We start from the raw sequence: 21,346 nt of genomic DNA on the forward strand, positions 1-21,346 counted from the left end.
TGAAACTGTAATTAAATTAGATCAGCAAATGGCAGCACTACACAATTCAACGGACTATGTGTATCCACAGCTTTTAAGCAAACATACGACAGTATTTTATTCACTATCTGTGCAGGGCAGCATCCTAAAATCCTCCAGTTTCCAGGGTGATGAGGATGGAGGTGGGTGGGTAGCAGCACCTAGAGTGACCTTGAGTGGCTGTGTTTGTAATTCAGCATCTGCCTTACTGCAGCCAGGTATCTCTTACAAAGAGGAAGCTGAAGTAACTGACGCTGGGTGGCCGACTGTGTGTGTGTGTTTGTGTGTGTGTGTGTGTGTGTGTGTGTCTGCATCTCACTGTAGCTTTCACCTTTTAACAAAAAATTATTTCCTTGAGTTAACCTGACGGACCTATCATGCATGCGATGCAAGCATGTAGCTTTTTGATAAATAATTACTGAATCGAATGATCAAGATCTCGTGTTAATGCTGTTAAACGCTTATTTTAAGTTAATGGAATCAGCAAACTGACAGTGTTGTGGTGGTAACAACAAACCAGACCTGGCAGTGTGTGCTTTAATTGCGCAATTCAACAATGGAAGGGAAAAGGCACAACATGTTTAGGTTTTAGTGCAGATGTGTGAGGATTCTATAAATGTCCCTGTCATTCCTCTCTGTGTCTGTGGAATAATAATGAACCGCAGGTCGTTAATGATGCTTCTCGAGGAATAAGTGAAAGAAAAGGCCTTGGTGCATCTCCTCGGATTATACTGACGGTCTTTTTGCTGGAAAAACGAGTAAAATGCACATGAACCATTACTGTGTTCATGAGAGTACGAGCAACTTTGTGTCTGTCTGTTGTCCTCTGTCACACACACACACACACACACGCACGCACATACATATACTCTCAGGCAAACACAAAAATGAGGAGGAGGTAGAGGTGTAGGAGGTAGAGATGGATGTGGCATTCAGACAGCTTAAAGAAGGGCAGCAGCAAGATGCACACTTTTGCTAAAATTTGGGAGTGTGAGGAGGAGACAGACTGATTTCCAGAGCTGTGTTTGTGAGAGTATGTGACACAGGTTTGATTCATCTGCATAGAGAAGCTTCAATTACCACAATCTCCAACATTACAGCGAGAGAGTAATAAAACACAGCATAAAAAGCTCCACGAAGAAGAGCCAGCACTGTTATCCCTCATAAATATTTGACTTAATGAGGCTGAGACGCACAAAGAATTATTATTAGCCAACAAATATGGAATCATTATCGGGGACAGAGGCAGAATCGTAATGATTGTTACAGTCATTAAGACATGAAAACAGCAAATGGCCAAAGGGAGGCAACGCTCTCACAGGAAGGGAACAGAGAGAGAGAGAGAGAGAGAGAGAGAGAGAATTAGAGTGTGTTGTCCTGTAATTGTGTCTGTGTGTTTACTTCACAAAACCCTTCTTTGCCTTTGTGAACACGTTGTCTCCAGAGAATCTCAAGAGAATCCTTCCAGATTTGGCACAAATGTTTATTTAGAGACAAAGATTAACTGGTTAGATGTAGGTGGTTAAAGGTCAAAGGTCACAGCTGTGTTGACTCAATAACACAATAGATGAGGATTTATGGGTTATTGAGGAGACAGATTTAAGCTTTCAGTTTCAGAATGATTATCCAGAGGAGCTTTGAGCCAGAGGTTCCCGTAATAAATAAAGGTTATTTTCTCCTCCCTATAAAATGTGCAAATTTGTACAGCCAACTCCACACACACACACACAATGATTGTTACAGTCATTAAGACATGAAAACAGCAAATGGCCAAAGGGAGGCAACGCTCTCACAGGAATGGAACAGAGAGAGAGAGAATTAGAGTGTGTTGTCCTGTAATTGTGTCTGTGTGAACGGACCTAGGCTCCGAACTGACCACTATGACCTTATTATCACAGATTACTAACATTTAGTTTTAACTCTAAACTCAAATTAAAACATTATTTAACACTCAAAACTGGAATTTTATTGTTTTTAAGTGATGGATTTGCCTCTGAAATGTACAGTAGAGGATTGTTTTTCAGCCTGTAAAAGGACAATTGATCATGCAGTTTGACTGAGTCATCATTTTCAGTCCCACAAACATGCCAAATGTTTTTCATTAAATCCATGAATCATTCTCTGAGAAATCAACGAAAAAGTTTTAATAAAATGTTCAGGAAAGTGAAAACATATTCCTACACCTGCACCTAAATGGAATGGTAACTTTCCTGACCCACACCACATCCTTCCAATTGATTTCCCAATCGTCCGTCCAGTATTTTTGAGTGATACTGCTAACTAACATATAAACAGATGAACTAACTCCTCCCTGGAGCCTCATGTTTCATGTGAATAGGACTGAAAGGGAAAAATCGTCCAGTATTTCGCAATAGATTTGAGAAAAATCTGGAATAAATGAAATAATAATATATTCTAAACAACTGAGTTGGGAAACGCTGGCTTATAGTTTCGCCAGTTCAGATGCTCCAGAGTGTTAAAAGACATGAATATCACAAACGTGTTGAATTTCTGATTTCTACTGGAGGGATGTTGGCATATAAGCTGCACGATCGCTGCCTCGCTCACTGTCTGAGCCTCGCAGACTGTCGTCCTCTGGCAGAGAGAACTTCCAGGGCAGATGGCGGTCAAACACGGCCTCTGAACATCATGGGAGCCACGGAAGCGGCACTAATGGAGGACACGGTCTGGTGGCCTATTGTCTGAGCCAACTGTTATTTTAGCCTGAAGTGCCGGGACTTGGCTCGCTGCTGCATACAGTAGCTGAGTCGTTAAACGTTTGGTGGGGGTCATTTCAGAAAATCAATTTTTAATCATCATCATCTCAGTCTATTATGTAAAAAGTGTGCGTAAGTTAGGTGTCAAGAGATTGTGATCTGACCTGAGGTGACGGATAACTCGAATAAAAGTGGTGTCCCTGTTTTCTTATAATATTCTAACGGGAGTTTAATATAATGAAATGTATGCACAAGGCAACAATAAGGTTTAGTGCTATTCATTAGAAAAGATAAGATACAACTTCATTGATCCCACACCAGGGAAATCCACTTGTTTCAGCTGCAGGCAGTCAGACTTGAGAATAAAAGAGATGAACAAATATACAGATAAATACAAATACAGACAATATGTACATTATAAACACATTGTAGTTGAGTAAAGTGCTGTGGCACAAGATGGTTTCAGGAGGATAGATACTGTTTTTGTGGATTAGTAAGGAGATGTTGATATAAACATATCCTATTTGTTCATATATAGGCAGGTATACAATAGAGTATAAAGTACACAAAGAATTGGAGTGTAAAACGATCCCATAAAAATAGTTTCTGTATTGGTCTTGAATACCTGGAAAACCTCACATTTTCGAAAGGGAGCTTAATTTCTAAATGAAAAAAATACTGCCTGCGTATATGTTTGTTTTAACCAAATTGTCTCTATTTCATGCCTCTGCTATGAGTTCAGAGTCTCGATTCCAAGACATCACTGCCACTGCAGTAAAACTCACCTTTTTTCATCTGTCATGACTCGTTTAAAATATGGCTGCACAGTCATTTCATGTGTTTCGTTTGTGAGCAGGAACAAAGTGTTTCTGGGGCTGATTTCTGGAACTGATGTGCAGCACAACCACTAAAACAACCTCACCTGCCCCACGGCTGCTAGAGCAAAAAACAGAACACTCCAACTCGCTGGTATTTCTCTGGAGCGGCCGGTGTGATGGATAAGCTCAGCACCGACAATCTTTCTGCACATGAGAGCAGGTCCATGTCTGTAATTACACAGAGACTCGGACTCCACATACAAACATGGGGTAATTTATTCATCAAAGTATTTCACATTTGGCTGCACGAGATGCAGATATCCAGGTGTTGCTGTGTTCTAACCTCTCTCTCTGTGTCTCTCTCGACAGGTCCAGATCAAAATCATCATTGTAATTGATTAAATCATGTGATAAACCCTGATTGATCCTTTGCCATGAAATGTTTTCCTGCTTGTGTCTCGTAAATTCTATTCCACTGTGTAAACGTATTTGCTTGGTTTAGAATCACATTTCAGTCATGGAGAGGAAGCTGTTCTTAAATCTCTGTTGCCCTCCAGTGTTGAAAGACAACATCACAGCTCGAGTTAGTACTTGTGTTGCTTTGTCTCCCTCGACACTGTTGCTCTTAAAAGGGATTCCTGCAGCAGATCCCTCCCTGAAAAATTCTGTTCCTTCACTCAGTTTCATGACGTCATAACAAGTTATTAATGAAGAGGATAAGATGAAATGTAAGATGAAATAATTCAATTCAATTTAGTTTGTATAGTGACAAATCACAACACACTTTATCTTAAGGCACACTACATAGTAAGATTACGACCTTACAATATTATATAGAAACCCAACAGATCCCACAACGAGCTATTGATCTCAGTATGTGGTTATATGATGTCAATATCCTAAAAAGTTTGTTACTTTTTTTTATTTATTTTTGGGGCTTTTATTTCCTTTATAGGACAGAGTGACCTTTTGACCTTGTGCACGGGGGATAATGAGAGAGTGATGGAGGACATGCATACATGGACGCTGGTCAGACTCGAACCGGGGCCTCTGCAGAACTATATGCTGACCCAGGTCATTATTTTTATACCTTCTCAAATACAATTTTTGGTGTAGCCAATATTCACGAACATAGTTACTGCATCATACGGTTTGACCATCGGTACAAGGTGGAACATCCTCTGTCCTTAACCCTCGACAAGGATGAGGAAAAGCAAATATCTGGGGTCCCATTTACTCCACAAAACCCTTCTTTGCCTTAGTGAACACATTGTCTCCAGAGAATCTCGAAAGAATCCTTCCAGATTTGGCACAAATGTTTATTTAGAGTCACATATAAACTGGTTAGATTTAGGTGGTTAAAGTTCAAAGATCACAGTTATGTTTACTCAATAACACAACATATGAGGATTGAAAGGTTATTGAGGAGACAGATTCAAGCTTTCAGCTTCAGAAAGATGCTCAAGAGGAGCTTTGAGCCAGAGGTTCCCGTAAAAAAAAAGGTTATTTTCTCCTCCCTATAAAATGTGCAAATTTGTACAGCCAACTCCACACACACACACACACACACACCCACACACAATGGTTGTTACAGTCATTAAGACATGAAAACAGCAAATGGCCAAAGGGAGGCAACGCTCTCACAGGAAGGGAACAGAGAGAGAGAGAGAGAGAGAGAGAGAGAGAGAGAGAGAGAGAGAGAGAGAGAGAGAGAGAGAGAGAGAGAGAGAGATATAGATTGCCTATAAAATGTGAAAATTTGTACAGCCAACTCCACACACACACACACACACACACACACACACACACACACACTCACACAGACATACACACATACACGGACTTGCAAATGCAAACTCACTGCCTGCAGGCAAACTGCGAGGGGCTTTTTTTGTTTGGAGTGGCCTTTGTTTTGGTACTGTGTCACGCAGTCAGTGTTTTGTCACACAGTTGGTGTTTGGCACTCTGCTTCATCCACTCAGTGTCTATCCACATACTTTATCCCATCAAAGTTTAAGCTGAATGGCTCTTACTGGAAGCGCTGAGCGGGTCCTCTGGGGGGGAAAAGAGAATTAGAGAGAGTGGAGAATAGGCGGCGCAGCAGCGAGTGTTTGTGTCTTGTTGAAGGAGATGCAGACACACACACACACACACACACACAGCATGACATGACTTCATTGGAATAACCTTCCAGGGGTTTTACTTTGGGTCACATATATCCGTGAAAGCCTGTCCTTCAATACTCTTTGCTGGACTTCACTCACCATGAAGGTAGGTCGAATTTTAACTCAATAACAGGAGGGAAGTAGCAAACGGATTTTCAGACTTTTTCTAAACATTTCATTTGCTTGTGTGATTGAGCTCTGATTTAACTCCAACAGTTTTCCTACATGGTAAATGGTTTGTATTTATAGCACTTTTCTAGTCTTGATGACCACTCAAAGCACTTTAAAGTACAGTTTGCCATTCACACACACATTCATACACTGCATCTGTTAGCAGCACTTTTTGTTCTATGAGGGGCAATTCAGGATTTAGCATCATGTGTTTAACACGTTTTATTACCAAGTCTCTCTCCTCCCTTCTCCTCTCTTCTCCAGTTCCTTCTCACAGCTTTGCAGTGGTTGTTGCTCCTGTTCACCCCAAAAGGGTACATTTATTTTTATTAAACTGTTTTTCATCAATGCACAACATGATCAATGCTGATGATGACAAAGGGTTTGGTTCCATTGAATTTGATATTTCTCATTAAATCATTTGAATGTAATATTGTTTCTAAGGTTTTGTTTCCAGAGTATTGATTGCCAGTGGGGGCCTTATGGTGACTGGTCAGAGTGTGATGGCTGCACCAAATTACAGGTCAGGACACTCAATAAACAAGTTTACTAACTTGTTCCAAACCTATATAATGTCAACAATCAAACCAACTCTTACTGATCAGTGCACTACTCTGTTTCAGACATGTACATGTAACACTGTAAACAATGATGTTGAATTATTTATGGTTGGTTATAGACAAGAAGCCGAGCCAGGGCTGTCTATGCCCAGTTCGGAGGAAACCTCTGTGACGGGGAGCCAACTCAGACCAGGTCCTGTGAAACCACAAAAGGCTGCCCTCTAGAGGACGGGTGTGGAGACAGGTTTCGCTGTCTATCGGGTAAGAAAAAAACTCTGCTTTCTGTCAACTTTTTGATTTCTGTAACAATCAGTGAGCCTTCAGTCTGACAGTCCCCTGATCCACAGGGAAGTGCGTTAACCCGTCCATGCTGTGTAATGGAGAAGTGGACTGTGAGGGGGATGCACACGACGAAGGGCCTGGGGTCTGTGAAATTCAAAAATGGATTACATGCAGCCCTAAAGCTCCGCCACCTAACGTTGAGCTCCTTGGACTTGGGTAAGGGACAAGTCTTGATGGAGCTCTATTTGTGTGTGCAAGTACACACAAGCCGGTATTACATACTAACCAATGAGATGTTTTTTTTTGTGTCTCCAGGTTCGATGTGGTGTCTGGGAAGTGGGGGGCCAGTGTAATGAACACAAAGACCTTTGGGGGTCAATGTCGCTTGATCGCCAGACATCACCCCTGGGTTCTTTATCGAGCGCCCCTCAGTACTCTCAAGTACACATTTATGGTTGGTCTCTCCAGAAAAAAACTACAATAACAACTGATATTAATACATCTGTTGGTAACTTATGTATAGTATCCAACACAGATTTCTGTTTTCAACCCAACAAACGTCCTCTCCCTCCTGTTTTGTTCTCCACCAGCTGCTGAGTGAAATGTCTCTCAGCTGCTACGTTTTCCACTTCAACAGCTAGTCAGCTACGATGCTGTTGGTTTCTGTGTTAATCTAAGGTCTGTTCCTATAAGTGGCCCGTATCTCATACATACCAGCCCTGTGCAAGCGTTTGTGTTCTGGCTGCCAGCTGAGGAGCTCTGTCTTAACTAAACACCTATAAGATTTAATTTCTTCGCAATGACCAGATTATATCCTGGCTCACAAACACAATCATTGTGACTCGACCAGCTAAGATCCTAAACTTTGTAGAAAGACGTCAGATCTTATTGGATTTTTCGACAAATCAACCAATACCGCAGTTTTTCTGGTACGAGTGCCGGGCACACATTACAGGAATCTAGGCATTAAAAACATAACTCAGAAACTCAAAATTGGTAAATAGATTCGAATTTGTTTATATATTTTTATGTAAAACTGTGTCTCTTTTTTTAAACCCTGTGACATATTCTGCTTTTCTTAATGATATGAATTTGATTTTGACCTTTGCTCTCAGTCAAAAGCTCAGAATGACTTCAGTGATGAGACGTTCGACAGTAAATGGGATTATGCCAAGGACATTGTCAACAGACAGAAAGTGCTCGGCACAACATCAGATTACCACAACTACGACTTTCACGAGATAAAGGGAAAGACTCAGGTTTGTAAGTACAACAAAGTGTCAAAGTAGAAAGGGAAACTTATTGAGTACATTTATTTGTTTTCCTCCCTACAGAGCCCCAGGCTTTTGGTTTTAAGGAGTGACATAGAGGTCGTTCGGTTCGAGAGTACTGCTCCTCAGTACATTCCACTTTCTGACGAGTTCTGGAGGGCAGTGGCCAAACTCCCATCTGTCTACGACTACTCCGCCTACAGGAAGGTTTTGGAGAGGTTTGGAACGCACTACCTGTCTGAGGGAAGCCTCGGAGGATCCTTCAGAGTCTTCGCCAAGATTGATGAAGAAACTGAAAGACAAATGGGTGAGGATCCATGAATCATTCGCAGCTATAACATACTTAAATCAACCTGTGTCAGATTCAGCTTGTCATGTTTTCTTTGGTCAGGATCACTGTAGGATCACTTTAGAAAAATATTCGAGATGAAACTATATATTTTTTCGAATATCTTACATATCTAATGGTTGCAGGACTAATTGTATTAAACAATATTAGCCTGTAGTTGTCACCACGTACACGAAATGAGCTAAGTGAGATGTATTTGTAAATGTGATTTGGAAGAAACTAAATATTTGTATACTTCATATGAAGATGAGATAGGATAAGATAATCTTTTATTAGTCTCACAATGGGGAAATTTGCAAAGAATATGCCAAAAAAAACAACTTTATTTCAGTGTCAGAAGTGTCATCTTTTTTTAAATTGTACATTATGTCAATGCAACTCTAGATACTGCGGTCTGATGCATTAAAAGAATTTGTAGTGGTGATATTATTATTTTCTTGATGCCTAACTAAAGATTTACTTTTGGTTTTCTAGCTAATGAAAGACTGGATTCTAATGAATGTGAAAGGTCCAGACGTTGGCCTCATATATTCCCCATCACCCGTGTGGATTGCAGGTCTGGTCAACATCAACAAACTTCATCCAGAGGTGAGAAGTTTGTTCTGCAGACATGACTGAGCTCATGAGAGCGGTTGAATGTTGTCTCTGATCATCTCTACATATCGTTTCAAAACAGGTAACGTTAGGAGCGATGTAACGAGTAAAGTGGAAGTGGAGGGAGGAGGCGTCGAACATGTCGCAGCACTGACGACCATGCAGCTCAATGATCCAGACAAGAACTGGAAGATGTACTCAGACTGGTCTGAGTCTGTTGAGTCATTTCCAAAGGTCATCAAACAAAAGGTGAGAGGAAACTTTAAAATCTTGAGCATGATGTTGGATTTACTCTCTCAGCATGTCATCTTATCAAAGAATACAAACCTCCCATCTCTCGTATCTCTTGTTTCTGCAGCTGCAGCCCCTGTGGGAGCTGGTGAAGGAGGTGCAGTGTGCCGGGCTGAAGAGGCTCCACCTCCGCAGAGCCACAGAGCAGTACCAAGGCGAGGGTGACGTCTGCCACTGCCAGCCCTGTCGCAACAACGGCATCGCTTTCTTGGCAAATAACGTGTGCAAATGCATCTGTAAGCCTGGGACATGGGGGCAGGCCTGTGAGCAGGGAGCTGAGGTGGACGGTCAGCAGGGTGGGTGGTACACATCAGACTCGCTGTTTACTGCTGCAGCCAATTTGCTCAAGTAAAAGTATCAAATCAACTTTTCTAGTCAACCAAAAGCACAAATAAATAGACAAAAATGTACTCATGTACAGTAATGAAGTAAATGCACGTTGTTACATCTTGGTTGTATCTAATCCAGGAGTGATCGATGGAAGTTGGTCCTGCTGGTCAGCCTGGACATCAAGCTCTCAGGGTCGAAGGTCGCGGAGTCGCTCCTGCTCAAATCCCGCTCCTCGGAACGGAGGACAACAGTGCATCGGAGAGTCAATGGAGACGTCTGAGGATGAAGACACACAGCTGCAATACTTAAAGTCAGGGCGATGCATTTTGTAGCAGTTAGTTTTTCAGACTCTGCCAGTAGAGGAGGTTCACACTGAATTTACACAACATCCTACTGTTTTCCCACAGAGCCGTTGAGCCTCAGTGCTTCGACCAAACTCTCCCAGCGCCTCAGAGGTGTGGGACCCCGCCTGCTCTGATAAATGGCTATATACTGGTAAACATGAAAATAAATCCTACTGATCTGAGTTAGGGAAGATTGAAATTCAAGAATGGAACAATTGTATTGCCAGGCACAATAGGAGATGAAAGGGATGTGTCGTAAATGAATCTGTTGAGATGAGATGAGATTTGAGGTGTTGTGATGTGAAGCGTGTGATTTTACATAATGAAAGCTATATATTTGAAAGGTCCAACGCGTGTATTGAAAAGTGCAATGAGCCGACCTCAGTGACTTTTATTATTTATATCACAGCATTTTTATTTCTCTCGCTCTTTGGGTGTATTTATTTGTATACAAAGGTCAGGGCTGATTACAATAAACTAAATCAACTTTTTCCTCACATCACCTTTCCATAGGACCCTAAGGATGTTTACCTTGTGGGCAGTAGGGTGGAGTACACCTGCACTTCTGATTTCTATCACATTGGTAGTGACCCCATAGAATGCACCCCAAATCTTACCTGGTCCTTCAAACCTGGACTGTGCTCAGGTGAGTGTGTGTTTTTTTTATACACAACCTGAGGTTACGAGTCAACACAAGGAATTCCATTTTTACCTTGGGCAGATGTGGCTCAAAAGGTAGATGGTCGATCCCCAAGTCCAATCCGAAGTTTCCTTGCGCAAGACACTGAACCCCAAGTCGCCCAGATGGCTGTGCCCACAGTGTATGAATGTTATGTAATAGAAAGAGTGATGAGTTAACCATCTACCATCCGTGTACTCTGCTAAACTCCCTCGTCTCTCGCAGGCAACAGGTGCAGGATTGGGTCCCTTGCTGATGGTGTCATAGCCACGCCCTCAAAGCAGGTCTTTGGCAGAGGGTCTTCAGTCACCTTGTCCTGTCCAGAGGGTCGACAGCTAATAGGAGAAGCAACGGTCGTGTGTGACCCCTCATATCATTTTGATCCCAACCCAAGCGATGCTAAATGCAGCCCAGGTAAGGTGCACATAACTCACATAGGACCGCTGGGTAATATTCTTTGACTTTATGATGAATATGAGTCAGTTTGCAATGTGGAAGAATGATGTGTGTGTATTCCACAGCCAGTGGACAACAGCCAAGCTTGGCTCGCTTGGGCCACTGTCAACAGTGGGAGAAGTTTTCAGAAGGAATATGTGATTGTAAAATGTCTCATGAGTGCACGTACGTTTATTAAACTTTACTTTGATCTCCGATTTTTTTTTAATTTGTTGTCATATTTGATAAAGATAGTGTTTTTGTCCCCAGATCTTCTTTGGAGTTGTGTGCCGACACTCATGCGATGAGTAGAAAACCCATCGTTGTGAGTGTGTGCAAAATGCAAGCACTTCAGTGTCAGGGGAGGAAGGTCACGCTGGCAGACGACAGCACCTGCATGTGGCCGCAGCGCAACACAACAGGCTGCACCAACTGTCACATGTGGGAGACCTGTGGAGGTAATGGGATATTCCCAGTAGACAAAACCACCCATTTAAAAGTGACGAACTGTGCTCGTTCATTTCCGTTATCTTCCCACTATTCCCACAGATCAAACCAACGAGTGTGTCTGCAGGGACTCTGCAGATTGCGCGACCCAAGGATCAGATGTGTGTGTGCGTGTCGGGGCCGATGCAGCTGCGGCCGCTCAGACCATGAGCGAGTGTGAGGCTGGACTGCGCAGATGTAAAGGAGAGAAGGTGTCGGTCCTCAGTATCCTGCCCTGCACGTCCTGAGGCTGCAGGAGGAGGGATGACGTCACCACCTCTCATCAGCATCTGCCTTTACACATGATTCATCAGTTGTACGTTCCTTATATTTGTCAACTGAATTAATACTGTAACTTCTAGAGGGGCCTTGTTTAACGATACAATACAATACCCCTGCATTAATCACTGAGGCCATTTGGTTAGGGGAAATAAGACACAATGACAAACATCCACTGAAACACTAGAATATTACTTTTCAGTCGTGTTGAGCTAAAAGTGCATTTCTCTAAAAACAAATAAATAATAAGACAGCAGCCATGTTCAGTTTCTTCTCTTTTTTTCAAATCCTGTGTATTGAAAAACTAAAGATGTACCCTGAAGAACATAAACAAATACATGTGCAGATAATTATAGAAATTGGAATCTACACACAGCATATACTGGTCATAGTGACATGTGTGAGCAGACGTCTGAGGCCTGCATAATCCATATACAACCTTTTAGAATTTATACATTTATACATCTACCATGTAACATACTTAAATTGAATGTAAATGAATGTTCTATCTCTGTATATTTAACTGCATGAAAATAAGATTGTGTAACCATTAGATTTTGCCAGGTGGCTCAATCCCAGTTGTTTTTCTGCTTCTAGTACTTTACTTGTTTCCCAGAACACATTCCATAAAATGTCCCAATCTGGATATTAGCATGAAAAACAGGATGGGAGCTGTTATAGCAACAAGCACGACCTTTAGAATCAAGGTCAGATAAAATCCTTTCAAAGACGTCCATTGTTTGCAGACTAACTCAGATCTTTGTTACATCAATAAACAACTTGTTCACATTTGAAGAACTTTCCTTCCACAAGTTTGATCTCTATTGCAGATGCTGCCGCCCTTTAGTGTTTTATAAACAGTGGTGAAGTACTCAGATACTTTATGCTCCCAGTGTGTTTGAACTCCAATTCATTCCAAAGAACACTAAATAAATAGGTTACAAAAAAAGGGAGAACACATTAGTAAGTTCATGTTTGGTCACTGAACTAAGTCTGAGCATCTTCACTCTACCTGTGTGTGACCTCCTATATCTGTATCTATTGGCAAAACAATTATATAGAACAGTTATATAAAATGATCTTAGTGATGTTTTCACTTGTTATTGAGGTAGCCATGTTTTTTACAGTATCCCAGACTGGGAAAACTAATCACCTTTTGAGTTTTTATGAGAAGTGGAGGTTGTCACAGGTTCTCTCTCATGTGTGGAAGGGGAGGCTGAGGTGAGGGGCATTGAGCCGCAACATGTAACTTCACCACTAGAGGTCACTAAATTCTACACTCTGAACCTTTAACACCTCCACAGCATTGCTTCTTCTTCTTTCACTTTTTCTTAATATTTCTCTTCATTTGATTCTTCTTCTTCTTCTTCTTACTATTATTTAAATGCTTTCTCTCCCGTTTCTTTTTCTTATTACTGCTACTAAGGTGCTGCTATCCTTTATAACATCATTACATCTGTAAATATCACAGATAATTTCATAAAACAACCAGCCTGACAGATCTTAAATATGACGGTTACACAACTGTTACTGGTCTTTCTCTCTCTCACTCCTCTCTGCCACCTTTCTCCGCTCATCCCGACAGGCCGAGGCAGATGGTTCGCCCACATTGACTCTGGTTCTGCTCGAGGTCTCCTCCTGCCGAGGGGATTTATTTTCTCTGTTTGCTCATTGCGGGAACTGTTGTTTATATATCGTGGTTTTTATCTTAGAATGAAAAGTGAGTTGAGGTAATATATGTTGTGATTTGGTGCTATACAACCAAAACTGAATTGAACTGAGATGGAGGTTATACGTGCCACCACTCTGATTTGACCTTAGTGAGGATTTATAAGTGAAACCATATCCATCCCTGATCAACCATGACGTGTTTCCTTTCCTGGAATATAAATACATAAATCCAGCAGCAAAAGAAGGTGACCGGCTCGTTCCTGTGAGGTGTTGGGATTTAATCCCAGTTTGTCTTCTGGTGGTTTGGCTCCCCCCACTGGACATTTAAGGAGTTTACAAAGATACACACAATTGGATTTCAATAACAAAAGTTTTATTAACAATGTAAAATGACCTAAATCAGCTTGGACTACTGTACCTTCACCGTGCCCTAAACATCAATCACTATCATTTATAAGCAAGAGCCATGCTGCCTGCCCTGTGTCTGCACTGATTGACTCAGACACAGGGAGACCCTCCTTACTCATCTTAACCAAAAGACTCTCCACTAACCAACTTCAACTTTGAAAATAACTCCAAGAGCGTTGCGTAAAGAGTATGAGTATATACAAGTCTAATGTCACGGTTTATAGATAGATATTGTGTGCAAAGAAGTTTTCTTTTTGAGTATTGTATCTTATATTCTGTTTCAAAGCTGGAAAGTTAAAGTTGGGTACAGGTTCTTGGTTTATGGAAGACTAAATTAAGTACATCTAGGAGAAAAACAGCCAGAAACCGAAAATAGAGATTGTGACACTAGACAGACTTACTTGGCACAAACCTGTGTTCTCACCTCAGGCTGACAAAAGAAGAACTTAGTCAGACACCTTTGTCAAACCTCAGACGGGACAAATTCATAACGCATCACATTTTTCTGACAAAAACTAACAGTTATATTCCCTTTTTATAACGTGAATCCTAACTTCATTCTCTCCGATTTGTGGAAGTGATTGAACATGGATCTCTCATTCTCTAATACACTGAACAAGAAAAATCCGTTGCAAAATATCTTAAAATAAAAGTATATAACTTTTGTTTTCATCACATTGCAGTTACAATTCTTCTTTGTATTACAAAATAAAATTATAAAATGGGTAGCCTTTAAAAAGAAAAAAAGAGAGAAAGAGACAATATATTTGAAAATGGCAGTAATAGATTGGTGGGAGACACAAGTGGTGAAGGACAGTGGGTAATGGTTTCTTTGTGGCCGCCTCCTACCACGAAGGTGGGGCCCCTTAGCTGGTTACCAGGCAACAGAGCCCAAAGAACCTCCTCTTCCTCTGTCGGACCAGTGGGTAGGGAGTCAGGTTCAGCAAACTGCTGTCGTCTGGAACACAACAACACAGGGGAGGCTAGTTTTAGCTTTGAAGCCATAGTATTATATTATAAAAGTTGTCATCGCTCTGTGACACTGAAGTGTGTGTTTGTGCTTATTTGTGTGAAAGACAGTGAAGGTGGAGTAAGTATTGGGCTTCTCTCTTACCTTGGTTCTTCAGTGGTAAAGGCATTGTCTCCCTGAGTTTACTGAGGAGGTTCTTCATCTCCCTCATGTCCCTGCAATAACACAAATAAGGATTTTTTTTAATTGAATTTGTGAAACAAATAAATAAGCTGCTTTAATGACATATATGTGTATTTTAAAGACTAACATTTTGCCTGATATTGATGTAATGATGTTGGATTGCAAACAATTAATGCAACTGTGATCATTCAACCCTGAAGAGTCATTAAAACTGAAAAAATTACTCACGTGCAAACTTAACATCATGTGCTGACCACACGTGCTTGATCAATAAATATAACCATGTACAACAATTCACACCTCAACAAACAAATGAAAACGCACAACACTTATTTCCTACTTACCTTTCTATGTTTTCTATGTCGTTAGCCACCAGCCAGTAGAGCTGAGGACAGTCAGTGGGGGAGGAAGACGTGTCCTCCAGGATGGGGATGTCTGAGCTCTCCTCGATCTTACCGTCGACCCCTGGAGGGCCGCAGGACTCCTTACCTGAGGCACACATGGAGCAGCTACTTTTAGACATGTGCCACCACGTCAGCCATCGCAACAGACGGAAAGGGAGAACAGGCAAAGAAGAAAAGAGCTGACCTCAATTGACCCCTAAGATCAGTAATCATCATTAAATGGGAGCAAAGTCAAAGGTCACCAGTGTATTCCGAGGTCCACATATAGTAACAAACAACCGTTCACACCTATGGTCAATTGAATGTCTCCAATCTGCAGGTCTTTGGATTGTGGGAGGAAGCTGGAGTAACCGGAGAAAATCCACACAACCTCGGGGAGGACATGCAGACTCCACACAGAAAGACACCAGCCGGGATTTTAACTGTAACCTTCTTGCTGTGAGGTAGAGTCCATACCTCATAGTCCAGGCTTATAAATACTCACAAATCCAGTTTGTTGATCAGGCTGCTCGTGGTATCAGAGGAATAATGTTGATGTTCATTAATTTAAAGAGTTGGTTTGTTTCACTTAATTAATTTAACAATGAAAAACACACTATGTTATATAAATTAGCACAAACTCTTCCAAATATATAGCGACGCTATTTAAAATCTCTTACTGCAGTGAGGCTTCTCCGTGAATTCACCTTTCCTGTGGAGCTGCAGGGATCCCAACAAGCAGACAGATTTGAGCATCTCTGTGATGTACATCTCCAGGCAGCACTGCAGCTGGATGAAGAGCCGACAGATCTCAGGGTGGATCTCCCCGTCCTCCGGCCTGAAACAGTACACAGTGGCAAACCTGATGATGCTGCACAAGAAGATCAGCTTCATGGATTAGGATTACAGTGTTTGGAAAAAGGTTTGACTTGATTTATTACCCAGAGATTCATAGATCACCTCTTTGTGTCTCTGTGTTTGAGTTCAGCCTCATTTAGCTCCACTTACTTGACTGGTAGCAACTCCACTCAAAGGAGTAATGTTCAGCACAATCCTTCTAGACAGTGTGAAATAAAAAAGAGCAAAAACCTGGATGATTTAAAATAAATGTAAATTTCTAAACAATAGTATCGCAAGTAATAAAGTTAAAGTAGCAACGGTCAAATTCAGGCCAAATTAATTATTCCTTAAATATTCTTCCAGATTGACCTCCATTACATTAAATTATTATTATTTATTATTATTATTATTATTATTATTATTGAAGAATTTAATTGATTTTTACTCTCGTCATTTGTAATTCAGACATTTACTGAATACAGAATTTTCCTCATGTGCTTCTTTTACGTAATTTCAGCCAACCATAACTGTCAAAAGAATGCTTTTATTTTGAAATATCTTATTTATTAATCTTATAAATATCAAAAGAAGATATCAGGACAAGTCCTGTACAGTTTGACTGTCTGTGGGTACATTACTGTGATCAACAGCCTGAAGGGCAGGTATACTCAAATGTAGAGAAAGGGTTTACCATCTGACACCGAAATGAAAACTTTCAGATGAGAGAACAGCTGTGTTTTCAATAATGTGTTTCTGTAACTTTAAATCACTACTTGCTGCATCTCTCCTGTCTGTCACTGTGAGAATATAAAGACAAAATGCACGGAGGAAGAACGTACACTGCATCAGAATATTTTGGTTTTTACCCAGAACTGATCTCTGGCTTTTATGAGACACCACAGTGGCATCACAGTCATAAGAATCTGGTTTTCAAAGGGGAAACTCCAGCAGGTGATATTCATGCAGGTGTGATATCACGTTGGGAGAGTGACAGCGGCGAAGGTGCGAAACTTGCACCTGGTGCAAATATTTTTTCACACAGATCCTGCTGTTGCCTTCCCCTCCTCCATCAGCAAAGCTTCTCCTTCCCCATCCATGATGTGTCACAGTGCTGCCGTCTGCAGTCACTAAAGCACAGCTGCCATCGATGCTATGCTGCTTATCGGCTCTCACCATTCAGACACACTGGCGCTATTCGATTAAAGGGGAATGATCTGTGCTGTCTAACTCGAGCTCTGAGTCTAGTGGTGGAGACAGATGTTGAAACGGCCTGTGCAGCTTTTACGGATGTTTTCAGGGTACGTGGCGGGGACGATTATGTTAATGATGTTGATGCTGATTCTTCTGTGAAGCTACTACAGCAGCGGGAGATTCAACCACAGAAATGAATGTATTGTATTGAAGGGACAAGTGTAGCTGTGTAGCTGATTAATTATGAGCCATATATTAAGAAAAGAACAGTGTTTCAAACAATGCGTAGAGGAAGCTTTTGTATAAGAAGCAGCCCCCCCTCCTCAGTGGTTGCTGTGTGGTGCGTGCCTCTGCGTGACGGGGAATATGCAGCGGACAAACTTACTGGTGAACCTTATGAGAACGGCACGCACATGCAGCTCAAAGCCGCCACATATTAAATGGTACGATTTTGTCATGCATGTAACGGACAGTGAAGGATGTGCGTTCTTGCATCACTATAAGATATAACAAGTGGATTAATTATTGAGCCAGGAAATAGGTTACAGAGCAGAGCAGAGCGGAGAACAGATACAAACTCATTCTGATAAGAAATATCGGAGGGATTTTCTCCAGCTGTAGTTTTTAATTGTACAGCTGGAATAAACCTGAAGCTGCTTCTGTTGCAACACTGCCTGGCTGGTTTGGCAGCTATAGCATTGCATGCATCCTTAAAAACTCTTCCCACCACTGGTTTCTCTCTGTCTAATGTTTTTTTTAAGAATAAGTTGGTCCCTGCTGAGGAATTTCCAATCCCCAGCCTCACTCTGCCCTTGTTCTACTGGCACCAATCTGGAGGAGCTGTTAGTCCACAGACTTTCACCAAAAATAGACATTTATTTAGAAAACTTTCTCTGGGTGATAGTGGAACAACTTCAAATCTGAGTGTCATTATGGGATAATTGGTTATCGCTGAAAGAAGAAACCCAAGATTCAGATTCTCTGAACACTACAAAACAACAGCACATCCATTATTGCTGCAGCGTTGAACACACACACACACACAGACACACACACACACAAACACCCCCCCCCCACACACACACACACACAGTCTCACAATACACTGAAAGCAACAATCCAAAACAACTGATTGTCTCAACATTACTATTATCTGCCACTTCCATTCCACTTTGTGCATTAAGGTTTTAGTGCCGGCTAATGGGACGTGGTCAGATGCAATATGTTGTTGTTGTGGGTGCTTCCTGTTAAAGCTGACCTCTGCAGCAATTAGAGATGTCATGGGTTTTTAAAAGCTCAACTCCTGTTCAATCTCTTTCCCTCACTTCTTCACACTCACTAGTTTCACTCTCATGAAGCCACTTGGATGATTTCTGAATGCTCAAGTGTGCCCATGCCTAAAAGTGTGTATGCTCATGCACATTAGAGGTCACGTGAACAACTTTTACAACTTCCTGCAGGCGCAGAGAGGTGTTCACTCTAAGCACTGTGGACAGGGGCTGTGCCAAACTCACCCAGATATCAAGGAGAGGCTGTGATGAGCCGCTCTCGCCATCTCGCAGCCTTTGGTCCTGGTCTTGAGCATCTCGGCCCGCAGAGACGGACAGTCCACAGTGATCTCGCCGATGGAGATGACCAGTTCACGGTACAGAGCCACAAGGGTATTGAACTCCTGGACGATCTTTGAGAGGATAGAGTCACACAAACTACATGTTATTGGAATGTAACAAACTACTTGTGCTTGAACGTGGTTTCTGGTCACTGCAGTAAAAATGTTTCCCTTAGCCTGCATGTAATTTACTTTTCAACATTAAAGACCAGCCTAGAGCAGCACTCCACAGCCAGCCTTGTTCTATTTTCTTTCTGTGCACCATAGGTATAAATAATCTGCAGGTGCACGGAGATATGCTTCAGCAGAAGTTGTATTTCAAAACTTGCAACACTGCACATATCCAGAATTATGTGCTGAAAAACGAGATTCATCAAATAGTCTGCAAATTCAGCGTGCATGCATGAACGGACCTTTTTAACTATATAAATATTGGACGTTGGTGCCATTATGCTGAATTGTGATATTTGCACATGCAGCCCGCAGGTCTTGCGCCTGGTGCACAAATATCTCGTTTAATCCCTCCTGCAGAGCGTCCTGCTGTATCGAGGTGTACACGAGCAGCGAGTCTCCATGACGCTCGCTGATGTATGACAGGGTGAAGCAGGCTGCACACATATGATCCCCGCTGCCCGCATCTGTCAAAACACAGGACATCTGTTGCCATGATCGCGAACACATGCACCTCCGCGGATCATCCGGTACATTCAAGCAAATTTGGAAGAGAAAAAAAAAATTAAAAAATCACCATGCAAATGCAAATCGCAAAGACGACCACTTTGGCTTCGACAAAGCAACGCAAATGCACACAGCTATTTTTAGGCTCGACCAGGTTGCAGTCTCTTTCAAAATATTTTGTGTGTGCAGCCTGTGTCTCCTGCATCCGCGGGACAGCCGAGCGTCCTATGGCACAAAGAAAGAAAGCTGCGGGGTAATAGCATCCTCATCTGACGTGTCGCAGACCTACCATCCTGCAGTCGGCCACGGCGCGCTGGGCTCTGCGGGTACTCTCCGTGCTCTCCCTCCTCTCGGGCTCCCGGTGCGGAGGCTTGCCGATCTGGAAGATGTTCCCGGCCGATCTGGGGCGGTTTTTGCGCCCATTCGATGCAGAACTCATGCATACACACCCACTACCAAAACAGCCCTAGTACGGAACGGGTTCTGTCCGATCCAGCTCGCTCCCCCCCCCCCCCCCTCCTCTCTCCTTCCAAACTCCACCACTTTCTACACACCACCCCCCCTCCCCTCCCCAGCACCTGGGTGTTCACCTTCTCCTCAGCGATTCACCTCCCCCCTCTAACACTACCTCGACTGTTCTCCACGGGTGTATCTGTGCGCCTTCCTCCCGGCTAGTAGGTGAGGAGGAGCGGGTCAGTTCCCGGACGAGCCTCGGAGCGCAGAGAAAGTGCCGGATGAGCGCCTGCGACTCCTCTCCGCATTGCCTCGACTGCGACGGGGCGCGAGTCACCTTCACTCCAGCAGCACACGGTGCACAGCGGAGGTTCACACCCAGACCCAGGACTCCAGCTAGCTGAGGGGTCGCCTCTGACGCGCCGATGTCGGGAGGAGACGCTCGCGTTCAAGGACACTCTCCAGATGCAACCATTTCTTGGGATTGCGCGTTTCCATTAAGCACGAGTGTACAGACGGGCCGATAGCGATCTTTCCCTTCGCAGCACAGCCGATATCCCCGCTGACGCGCAGCCTCCTCACCGCCCCTGTGCGGGAGAGCAGCGCAACGTCCCCACCAGAGGGAGAGAGACAGAAGTTAGATCCTGGCGTCTCGCTGCGGATTCAGCTCCAGGTGGCTCGGGCTCGTCGCCGGGGCCTGTTTCTAACCTTGGAGGGAGACGAGCAGCCGCTGCAGGCCTGACGTGGCTCTGTGGCTGGAAACACTGCACACCCAAAGGACGGAATACTAATCAGGCCCGTCCAGTCAGACCCCCTCCTCAAGCTGCATGGGAGCTGCTGACATGTACCGAGCCCCTGTCTCCACCCAGACAACAAGTGCAATCACATGCAAACCACAGTGGCGATGTTAATGTGCACTTCATTAGACTTCTTCATGCACCTCACATGTAGTAAAGCTCCCAGTAAACTGCGGATCGGCTGCAACACTTTCCTGTTTCTTAAATCAAATGATTATTCATCTCAAGCTGTTACTTTCACGCTATTATTTCTCATCTTTTATTCTCTATGTTTGAATTTCCTTTTAAATGCCTCTTTTTTGTATTGTCTTTTGTTGCTCTTACAATTTGTCATGGCGCCTTTAATAATTTATGTTGAAACCCCTTTGTTGCCT

At 42.7% G+C, this 21,346-nt stretch overlaps 2 protein-coding genes across 3 annotated transcripts; one reads left to right on the plus strand and one right to left on the minus strand.

The window, feature by feature from the left end:
- The first annotated feature begins 5,672 nt into the window (after window positions 1-5,672).
- On the plus strand, window positions 5,673-12,047 carry c7a (complement component 7a). The gene is made up of 18 exons (XM_062384953.1): window positions 5,673-5,824; window positions 6,154-6,203; window positions 6,334-6,412; window positions 6,569-6,710; window positions 6,797-6,947; window positions 7,047-7,185; window positions 7,847-7,990; window positions 8,066-8,309; window positions 8,826-8,939; window positions 9,028-9,194; window positions 9,304-9,532; window positions 9,705-9,876; window positions 9,974-10,061; window positions 10,424-10,556; window positions 10,815-11,003; window positions 11,111-11,210; window positions 11,295-11,482; window positions 11,574-12,047. Exons 1-18 carry the CDS (start codon window positions 5,819-5,821, stop codon window positions 11,756-11,758), a joined length of 2,520 nt encoding a protein of 839 aa, XP_062240937.1. The 5' UTR covers window positions 5,673-5,818; the 3' UTR covers window positions 11,759-12,047.
- Window positions 12,048-13,811: 1,764 nt separating this feature from the next.
- On the minus strand, window positions 13,812-20,239 carry rgs7bpa (regulator of G protein signaling 7 binding protein a). Of its 2 annotated transcripts, none has more exons than XM_062380048.1 (6): window positions 20,012-20,239; window positions 18,950-19,116; window positions 16,085-16,242; window positions 15,366-15,510; window positions 14,983-15,053; window positions 13,812-14,826 (listed from the first exon to the last, which is right to left on the minus strand). In XM_062380048.1, exons 1-6 carry the CDS (start codon window positions 20,159-20,161, stop codon window positions 14,735-14,737), a joined length of 783 nt encoding a protein of 260 aa, XP_062236032.1. In that variant the 5' UTR covers window positions 20,162-20,239; the 3' UTR covers window positions 13,812-14,734. The 2 variants fall into 2 exon arrangements, with proteins under 2 accessions (XP_062236032.1, XP_062236039.1); XM_062380055.1 differs by having other exon boundaries at window positions 16,112-16,242; window positions 20,012-20,236.
- Between the last annotated feature and the right edge of the window lie 1,107 nt (window positions 20,240-21,346).

The sequence above is a fragment of the Platichthys flesus genome, chromosome 3 (assembly GCF_949316205.1).
Source record: "Platichthys flesus chromosome 3, fPlaFle2.1, whole genome shotgun sequence".
NCBI lineage: Eukaryota > Metazoa > Chordata > Actinopteri > Pleuronectiformes > Pleuronectidae > Platichthys > Platichthys flesus.